We start from the raw sequence: 10,600 nt of genomic DNA on the forward strand, positions 1-10,600 counted from the left end.
TTATCTCTTCCTGTGTGACAAGATGTATAAAACCTCTGCCTGCCTTCACTAGCCCAAAGGAGTCACTCATTCAGTTGGGACCCACATTCTTCATTTTCTCTTTTTCATTGATATGAAACTTGATTGACTTAAATTCACAGCAAGTTTCTTATAGTACTGATTCATCAGATTATAGACTTGTTTCTATTAGCAGCCAGATTACTGACAGGAAACTGCCTCATGCATTGTTAAATATGTCTGCCCCTCACAATAAGAACAATAAAAAGATAGCATGAAATGCACTTGATTCTGCCCAAGGATTAGTAAGTATCTCTAAAGGCACTTTAGTGATTTAATTTTCCCAATATAACTTGGATGGTATAAATTCATGTTTCTGGATTCTATTAATTATCAAGAATTGCTTGATTCCATGACTTGAACCAGAAGCAGATGTATAGATCTGGACAACATGGAAAACCAGTGCAGTTATCTGGCACACATTCATTCATTCTCCAACATGGGCCGTTCACTACGCAGTAGGCAATAGGCCAGGCACTGGAGCCTGGGCTCCGTGCTGCTGTGTTTAGCTAGAAAGACGCAGACATAAGTGAAGAGTTGGAAAGCCACACAGAGATTGGCCTGGTAGAGGCCCAGTGGAGGGCCCTGGGGATGGGCAAAAGGCCAGGCTCCATATCACACATGTTTCTTCCTCAGCAGTAAATAAGTATCTCTTGCAAGGTATTTGCAAGACGCATTAAGAAATTTGCTATTTCCCTTTCAGTCAGGAATAGTTGTAGAAATGTTTCATCTGGGCATGCAGATTGCTCAACAATCAATCATTCCCCATGAAATAATTCTGTCCCTCCACAAGCTCTTCCCAAGGTGACTCTGTGCTGCAAGTTCCTGTGTTTCCTCCTTACAGCTGTCTCCCGACTTCAGAACCAACATTCCTCCTGTTCCTGTGTGTTCTGCGTGGTTCGCCTTCTTCCTTGATAAGGACTTTGGCTCTAGCAGGATCATACTGTGCCTTACTCTTCTTCATTGATTCATCCTTCCATGCCATAGACATTTTTTGTCAAGTACCATTCTTGGATTCCTACCATCTAGGACAAGCTTGTCCAACCCGCATCCCATGGGCTGCCTGTGACCCAGGACAGTGTTGAATATGGCCCAACACAAATCCGTAAACTTTCTTAAAACATGAGATTTGTTTGTATGATTTTTTTTTAGCTCATAAGCTATCCTTGGTGTTAGTATATTTCCTGCATGACCCAAGGCAATTCTTCTTCTTCCAGTGTGGCCCAGGGAAGCCAAAAGATTGGACACCCATGATCTAGGAATTCAGTATGAAATGATGCTGATGTGGCTCCCACCGTCACAGAGTTTGATTTATAGTCACCACCATGTTTCTCAGGGGAAGCACCAGTATTGTTGGCAGGAGTGGAATCTTCTTAAAAAGACCTATACAATGTCACTACAGACTTTTTACTGTATCTTTTTCAACTCGTTTGCATTCACCCTGAACTCCAATAAAAGTAATCATTGACCCGACATTATGGTTCTCAGAGATTTGCTGAGCTGTGTCCCATCACCCTGCCTGAAATGAGCTTCCCTCCTCACCCAACTTCACCTATTGAAGTTCTCACTTGGCAAATCTCAGCTCGGAAGTTATCTGCTCTGTGAGGCACCCGTGGAGCGTACTAGCCAGAAGTGGTGTCTCTAAGCCGACAGACCTTGTCAGTGCTGGTCCTATGGCGGCTGTCATGTGCTCATACATTGTGCTCATGTACATAGTCTTTTCCCATGGAGATAAGGAACGATGTTATATGCAATTTTGGAACCCTTTAGCACTTAACTGAGTGCCTTCCTCCCATGAGACATTCAACAGATGCTGCTAATATGAATGGACTGGTTGATTCAATCACAAGTCAGCGATGTGGGTTTTTAAGTGTCTACAGAGTCATTTGGGATTACCAGCTCAGCCGCTCAGGTGGTGGATCCTCCACTTTTGCCCTGTGGTTTTGCTGCCATGCCCATGTAGCAACAGCAGCTGACCTCTCTCACTGAAAAGGAAAAATCACTGAGATACCCAGATCCACTCTTCCTTGTCCATTCCCACTTTTAGCATGTCCATGCATCCTTTTCATCCTGGAACCGTAGGCTACAGTCAGTAACCAGATTTTGCCATCTGAAAACATTTTTGCATTAAATCCTAAAATTCTCATGCTGACTTGATTTTGTGTTTCTACCCTTCCAGAAAATAATTTCATGGATATAACCATCATTTTGTCCAGAGACAATACAACTAAATTTAACAGTGAGTGGTGGGTTCTCAACCTGACTGGAAACAGAATATACAATCCGAACTCTCAGGCCCTGGAACTGGTGGTCTTCAATGACAAAGTCAGTCCCCCAAGTCTGGGGTTCCTGGCTGGTTATGGGTAAGGACTCATTGAACACTTCACAGTTACAAGAGTCTACTTCTGTATCATATAAAGTTGAGAGTGGGAAACCTTTTGTCTTCTTAGAATTCACTAATTTTAGAGCTGCAATATTAAAATGCACACGTCCTTGGCCCTTCATTTCAAAAAATTAGGCACCAGAGTCCCAAAGAGATCAAAATGCCCAGTGTGACTCACACAGCCCAGGCATATGGCTTCTTTACTCCACGTCTTCCTGTTATGGCACAGTTTAATGCAATCCAGTGTTTACATTTAGAAACTGGCATAGAAATGCCACTTTTCTGCTTAGATTTCCTTCTAATCCTTAGCAGATTGATCTATCAGACATCCCACTTTTGAACTTCTGAACCATCGCATCATGTTCTGATGCTTAAATCCTAGGACACGCACATCCCCACAAGACACAAATATAAAATATTATATTTCTCAAAGTTAGCCTCATAAGCAATGATTTTCACCCAGAATTTTATAAAAAATTAATCTGAGAGACAGTATCTGAGAGACAGCATTGCTAAAAAGAAAGGAGCCTGCCACAGAAAATCATATATAATCACATTTCTACCAAATATATGATTTATGCATTTAATGTATGCAATAAAACCACCTAAAATCCATACATTAAACGGTTAGCATTATTTCCAGAATGTGAGATTGCAAAGGACTTTTATTTTTCAAGTCTAACAGTTCTGTAATACATAATTCTATTTTCTATTTATAATAATTCTATTATAAAAAGTCAACTTTTTAACCAAAGGGAAAAAATGTGAGATTTGATATGCTTATTTCTTCTATGGAATTTGAGACAAAATAATATTTTTTTCTTTTAGACATGCTTTATTAACTATATTTAACTGCTATATGCAATTTCTACTTACTGTTTTTTTTCAGTATTATGGGATTATATGCTTCCGTTGTGCTTGTGATTGGGAAATTTGTCCGAGAATTCTTCAGTGGGATTTCTCACTCCATCATGTTTGAAGAGCTTCCAAATGTGGATCGAATTTTGAAGTTGTGCACAGATATTTTTTTAGTTCGAGAGACAGGAGAACTGGAACTAGAAGAAGATCTCTATGCCAAATTAATATTCCTGTATCGCTCACCAGAGACAATGATCAAATGGACTAGAGAAAAAACAAATTGAAACCTTAGAACACAGACTGCAAATAATGTTAACATTTGAATTTTTTTTAAAAGCACAATATTCTCATAAGAGCTAAGCATTTCTAGTTCAATGGAAATGATTTGTTTCTCTTCTGACAGGTAGACAAAAGGAGCTGACATCCTTTTGCAGTAAAAGCTACCTTGCAAGTTAAGGCACTGTTGAAAATGTTATTTGTAACTCCATTTCTCTGAAATCAGGGCTACTTGCTTTATGTTTTAGTCAACAGTGTCTTGCACTCTGATTGACCATGTGAAGGAATCATGTATGGGCCCCGTCCCTAAGAGAAACAGAAGAGGGGTCAGAAGGAAAGATGCCTGTGTTTTCCTCTGCGGGCCCGTGCCCTTCCTGGAGAGATGCTACAATGCAATATACAGAGCTCCATCCCCACTGGGGAAGCTGCTGTGATGAGACTAGATGAGCCTTCAACACACTCAGAATATGCAACAGCAATAGGGAGCAGACAGCTCCTACCTGTGTTTCTAGGGGCAAAAGAGAGGGAACTAATTGCCCATGAAGATGCCAGTGGAAGGATCAGCCTCATTCTAAGCAAAAACATAACATTAGTGATACTCTTACTGCCTTATCTTAACCGAGGACTAATAAGATACCTTTCCATTAAACACCAGTGACTTCTCAGGAAAAAAAAACAAAAAACAAAAAAAAAAAACAGCAAAACAAATGGTGTGGACACCTGCTTTGTTGTGGTCCAGCAGTGACCGGCTTCAGTGAGGGGAACCATTCTGGAGGGCTGCGGTCTCCTGTGCAAACCGACGTGAGGCAGAAGAGTAAAAAGGCCAGCCCAGTGGGACCTGGAATACTTTGTAACTCTTTAATAACTGAGGTCAGGACCGCTCTTCTGCCTTCCCTGTCCCTCAATGTGCTTTTTCCCATTTCCATGATTTAAGGCAATGGTTTTTCCAGTATGTGACACTTTCCTTCCTGTTTTTCAGGTATATCAAAGAGTTTACATATTCCAATTCACATTTTTACATCTGAGACGGGTTTTTTAAGTTCATAATTATGAAAGAAATATGTATATTGAGCTTGGGGAAATAAAAATGGCCTTTTCTTAAATTATTATTATTGGTAATACAACCTCTTCATTAAATAACAATGTAGCATGAAAAATTTATGATTGAAATGTAGTTTTCATTACATATTAAGATACAGTTTCTGAGAAGAATCATTGAATGGACTAGAATATGTCAAAAATTGATCCTGTGTAGTTTGGGTTCAGGGCTGACTTAAAATAAAGCACATCCTGCAAAGTCATTTTAAGAATACTCCTTATTTTGCTTTTTTGCATGAAATAGAAAACGGATTGTTTTGATACAGTGTACAGTTTTTTTTTTTTAATCAACTGAAATAAGAATCCACTTCTTCCTGGTTTTGTTTTGTTTTGTTTTCCTCATATAAACAGAAAACAACTAATAAATAATTTCCAAAAAGGAAACTATTACAGTGAATATGGAGCTTTAAAAAAGTAGCAGACTTCAAATGATGTTGTGTCTTGTACAGAATTAATTAGTGCATATTTATTCTTACACGGGGAAAGCTAGCACGCTTCCCCCTGCGGAGTTGCGGAGATAAACTGCTTCCGTCACTGCAACAGTAAACTCAAACCACTTAGTGGAACTCTTGCACGAAGGTCTAATTTCCCAACAGCAGAAAGAATCATGGTGCATATCTGGTTGTGAGTTCTTTCTTTAAAAAAAAAAAAAAGTCAACAAGGAACTTCCAGAAAGCAAATTGTAGCTCATGTAGAAAAGATGAGGCATAGGAAAATGCTCATGAGAAGAAAACGTACAGATTAGAGGATACCAGAATTGAAATATTCCTCAAGAAAACAATTTCCAGGGTGTAAGGCAAAAGCCTCCAGATGTGTTAAGAGAGGAACATATTGCAGGAAAGAGTGCTGGCCAAAGAAGGCATTCCTTCCAGAACTGCGTGTGCGGACTGGAAATCACACAGAGAATGCCAGAGCCTGGCTTCTGGTCCTGGCCCAGCCACTGTGGGGCTGGGAGACCTGGGCAAAGGGGTCTGTCACCCTCCTCAAGCCTCCTTTATCTGACACCATCAGGGATCATCAGGCTCTACACAACAACATGCTAAGGCCCAAAGGCCGCCCACCCCAGCCAAGCAGCCTGCTGCTACCTTAGATTGGCTTCTCTAGAGAGAAACTCTGAGACACAGTCACATGAGGTCATTTTTGGGCAGTGATCACAGGTTATACAGGTCACGGAGGAAGGCAGGACCAGGCAGAGAGAAGCTGCAGTTGCAACTGAGCCCTGGAGCTGGGGTAGCCCTCCCTTTATCCCAAGCTAAGCCAGGGGTGTTTGGATCCCATTCCAACAAGCCATCGTCATAGCCATCCCCTGGGCAAGGACTTAACCTTTCATGAGGCACCTCCTTGCAGGCTGGGGGTTTTTGCCTTTGAGGGACAGGGCCAGCCATGGGCATGTGGGAGTCCAGAGGGAATCCTAGGAGATTGCATTACCCATCGCTGTCTACTCTTGGACACTGATTTCTACAGTAAGCTTGTGAGGCCTTACCTCTCTTGCAAGGGAAGAGCAAAGGGAAAGGAGCTACAGGCCCCCCTGCAGCTGGTTTCAAGGCCAAAGTGAGACTCATCACCCATCCTTCTGGCACCGTTACGAGATCCCTTCTCCCTTGGCCAGCAGCCCTGGTGGGGTCAGCTAGACCCTGAAGCTGAGGGGCCCAAGGTCCTGGTTTCAAGCTCTCTTCAGGTCCTGGCTGCAGCTTTGCCTCTTTGTCATTCACATGAGGCACCAAGCACCAAAGAGGGGTGATCCCCTGAGCACCAACATTTTCTTCCCCGCCTGGCTGGGTGGCAACAGCCTCCTCGTTCTGCTGACCTGGGTCGATTAGCCCAGTCAGTAAGGTGACCCCTTGCCTTGCCATATCTGTGGCATTTGTTCCTTTACTGTCCTTCTGACTGAGTCATCCCTTCTGAAACCATGTTTTACTTTTTCGCTAATTTCCTGAATGCTAACTCATTTCTGAGTTTTCTAATTCTGATTTTTATTGTTCTTTCATGTCTTCTATTTTTTCTGAATTTATGTTACTGCATTTTGAAACACTGGATTATGGTTTCCACCCATTGGTGAGCATATCTTTCTGGCAAACTTTGACAGTCTCAAAGGCCACAACCCCGCCCCTTACTCTTTTTCACCAGCCACATTCGGTGTTGGATTGATGCACAGTCCTTTTCTCTTGCTCCTTTGCAGGGGACATTTGTTTCCCTGACGTTAGGGTAGGAAGCTCTTCCAGCTTCACAGCTCTGGAGGCCCCTCCACTGTGGTTTTCACTGGTTCCCAAGTGTGCCCTTCCTTCCTTAGACCTCCACTTTGTCCCCCCGCCCACTCTGAGCCCTCTCTTCCCAGTAGCAACTCGTCTGCACCACACGGACTCTCCCCAGCAGCTTCTTCTCAGGGCCGATGCGGCATGGGGCCTGGTCCTGGGAGGGAGCTTCAACCTGTCACTTTGGAGAGTTCACAGGCCCAGCCCTGCGCAGCCCCTCACCCACCAATGAGCATGGGGAAAAAAACCCCTCCAGGGTCCAGGGGCCATCTCTTGGGTGGGTGAACTGACCCCAGCTCTGCCTGGCAAGACCGTCCTCCTTCCTCTCTTCTCCCACCTGTGACGGACTTCTCCTGCAGGTGTCCTGTCATTCTTTGGAGTCTAGATTTGTCCTGGCCTAGTTCTCATCTGCATTTCTTTTGTTTGTGCAGGAGGCGATAGGGAGTGACTGAGGAAGTGCCAAGCTCTAGGCTACACTACCTTTACCGGCCCGGAATTCCCCTACACAGAGTCTGTAAGCACAGTATTGAATGAGGGAAGAATATGTTAAATTTCACAGAGAAAACAGTCTGAAACTACATTGACCAAGTTAGATTTGGCATAAAAGCACTTGGTACAAACAGTGCACACAAATGATTGGATCTCAGCGTCTACATTGGTTTTGAATATTATTCTTAAAGTGTTATCTTAAGACATAGGTACCTGTGCTTATATTCCCACATATTTTTATTGAACACACTTGCCTATTATTCAACCTATTTTATTAGGATTTTCAGAGTACTGTTTTCCCTTATTGTTTATCTGCTTTCTAGTTTATAAATCTGTTTTTATCTTTCTTATTTTTTTTTTACTTCTTTGTGTTATTCGCTATTCTTCCTCTGACCTTTTGGGTTGGATATATAGCTCGGTATTGAGCTATCTACAGTGTGTCCCAAATCAGAAGTATAAATGCTGCAAACTTAGAGAACTCATCATTTGGAAGTTTATTTAAATATTCCACATTCTTCAGCTTTGCAGATTGGAGTGTTACATTTCAGCTTTTAGGCTGCATGTGAGACAGCGTCCAGATGTTCATCCAGAGCCACAGCATGGCAGAGGCCTTGTCATTCACTGGCAGTCTCCATCAGACCTTCCGTCGCAGGATGTTCTTTGGAGGATCTTCAAAGGCAACCTTCCCGTGGCTGCTTCTCCGTGTGTGCAGTTTGAAAATGGACTAGAACCACTAGCACAAGACAGTGGTTGGCTTGAATGTCCATAGCAAAGATATTAGTATCTTAAATGTTTAAATTATTATCCTTTACGATGTGGCCTTTTCTAAGTTTGTAGTATTTATACTTCTAACACCATTACAGTTTAAACCTGCGGTAAGACCTTTGGGAAGCCCTGTGTTTTCTTCCACGTAAGACTAAGTTCTGTACCTGAGACCTTCACAGCAGGGTTGTCGCAGATGTCCAGAAGCACGGCAGGTGTAGGCATCAGAGCAAACCAGATGGTGAGGAAGGGGAGAGAAAGGCTCACGGAGGGAATGTCCTGGAGGGAAGTTCAAAGAGACAGAGGAACTTCAGCAATTATGCTAGCATCACAGACCTGTCCCCCACTGGAGTTTCTTTAAGGTGCTCAGGGAAAACCAGATAGAACTGTGCCTAGGCTGCACTACCTTTACCTGCCCAGAATTCCCCTACACAGAGTCTATAAGCACAGTATTGAATGAGAGAAGAATACGTTAAATTTCACAGAGAAAACAGTCTGAAACTATATTGGCCAAGTTAGATTTGGCATAAAAGCACTTGGTGCAAACAGTGCACAGAAATGATTGGATCTCAGAGTCTACATTGTTTTGAATAAGGGGCACCCAGGCCCTTACTCCATGTTCAGGAGCAGAGAAAGATTGCTGGAGATGGTTTCAGTAGCTGCAAGACTAATAATATCAATAGTGTTCCAGTATTTGCTCTTATGATTTCATGTGTCAAACCCAGTACTAAAAGTGTATTAGAGAAAATCACTTTCACTAAAAGGAAGACAGGAAGGAAAAAAAGGGAAGAGAAGGCCACAAAGCAACCAAAAAACAAGATAGTAAGAACAAGCCCTTACTTATCAATAATAACAACGAATGTAAATGGACTGAACTCGCCAATCAAAAGACATACGTGGCAGAATGGATAAAAAAGAAAAATAAGACCCATTTATCTGTTGCCTACAGAAACACACTTAACCTCCAAAGACACACATAGTCTGAAAATAAGGGAATGGAAAAGATTCCCTGCCAAAGGAAACCAAAAAAAAAAAAGCAGAAATAACTATACTTATGTCAGACAAAATAAACTTTAAAACAACTATTAGAAAAGACAAAGAATGCCACTAGATAATGACAAAGGGGTCAATTTAGCAAGAAGACATAACGATTGTAAATATATATGCACTCAACACTGAAGCACCTAGATATATAAAGAAAATATTACTACAGTTAGAGAGCTAGAACTCCATATAATAATACCTGGACACGTCAATGCCCCACTTTCAGCATTGAACAGATCTTCCACAGAGAAAATTAAGAAACAACGAACTTAATCTGAATTATAGACCAAAGGGATCGAATACATATTTACAGAGTATTTCACCCTCTAAGAGCTGCAGAACACACATTATTTTCCTCAGCACACGGGCCATTCTCAAGCACAGACCATATGTTAGGTCACAAAACAAGTCATAAAACATTAAGAAAATGAAATATGAAAACGTACAAGACTATCAACAAAAGACAAGCAGATACATACACAAATAGTCATCCCCTAAATTTTAAGAGTGAGATAATACTGCCACTCCCACCTGGCTCAGGTGCCAGCAGGAGGAGGGCACCCTACAGATTCTGCAAGAGAAGGGGAAGGACTCCTCCTTGCCCTAGATGCGCCTCCACAGCTGCCACAGAGGTCTGAGATACAGCACCCACAGCTTCCTACCCACCCCAGGCCAGGCCGGGCCAGCCCTGCAGAGCTCCTAACACCCCCTTCCTGGCCCCAGACTTGCTGCTGCTGCCATAAGTAGCACGATGCCAATACAACCACCGCTGCTGTTGCCCTCAATGCATCGGTCCTCCCTACAAGGCTCCTACCACCTGGCCACCACCAGAGCCTGGCCACCGCTGCAGCCCTGCTCCCACCCTGGCTGCAGCCAGCCACCCTCCTATTGCAGCTGCCCTCCTACCGCTCCAGCGTGCTGCAGTCTCTGTTGCCACCACCAACCCACAGCAAGGCTAGGCTAGCCATGGTGTCGTAGGCTCCAGCCTCCAGCGTGTGACAGGGGGCTCCTCCTCCTCCTGGGATGGAGCAGCTGGGCAGGCAAAGCCAGAAAAGCCTAGAGGAGGATGCAAGGGGTGGTAGCATCAGAGCCTCACCTTGTCATGCCGGCCACTGGGTGGCAGGGGCTGGTTTCAGCAAAGGCACTCACACCCAGCCTTCAAAGTTCAGCCTCTCCTTTTGGTCCAAGCTGGCCAGGAACTGGCGCCTGGAGTGGGTGCTGGAGACACCACAGTGCCGGGCTCCCCACTCCACAGGAATCACTGGGCCCACCCAGGCTGCACTTCTCGGGGAGCAGGAGCAACAGAAACTCAGACCCAGCCAGCTCCCTGCACCCAACTGCCAGTTCCCGTTCCTGATGCCTCCACTCACAGGACACTGTC

The 10,600-nt window shown here is 43.5% G+C and overlaps 1 protein-coding gene and 1 long non-coding RNA gene across 16 annotated transcripts in view; one reads left to right on the plus strand and one right to left on the minus strand.

Annotated features, from left to right (window-relative positions):
• The window catches only part of LOC105478913 (piezo type mechanosensitive ion channel component 2), a 475,658-nt gene extending 467,111 nt beyond the window's left edge, over positions 1-8,547 (plus strand). For 12 of the 15 annotated variants that reach the window (XM_011736634.2, XM_011736639.3, XM_011736640.3 and 9 more), the window contains 2 exons: positions 2,237-2,420; positions 3,330-3,754. In XM_011736634.2, the coding sequence (XP_011734936.1) occupies positions 2,237-2,420; positions 3,330-3,582 (437 nt within the window). In that variant the 3' untranslated portion in view covers positions 3,583-3,754. Of the gene's footprint in view, positions 1-1,274; positions 2,194-2,236; positions 2,421-3,329; positions 3,755-7,355; positions 7,690-7,933 lie in introns of those variants that run through there. The other 3 variants (XR_011617161.1, XM_011736642.3, XM_011736641.3) reach the window with 3 other exon arrangements.
• Positions 8,096-10,335, minus strand: LOC139360079 (uncharacterized). The gene is made up of 3 exons (XR_011617163.1): positions 10,126-10,335; positions 8,343-8,454; positions 8,096-8,146 (listed from the first exon to the last, which is right to left on the minus strand). It is a non-coding gene; the product is annotated as an uncharacterized lncRNA (long non-coding RNA).
• Between the last annotated feature and the right edge of the window lie 265 nt (positions 10,336-10,600).

This window comes from Macaca nemestrina, chromosome 19 (genome assembly GCF_043159975.1).
Source record: "Macaca nemestrina isolate mMacNem1 chromosome 19, mMacNem.hap1, whole genome shotgun sequence".
Classification (NCBI taxonomy): Eukaryota; Metazoa; Chordata; class Mammalia; order Primates; family Cercopithecidae; genus Macaca; species Macaca nemestrina.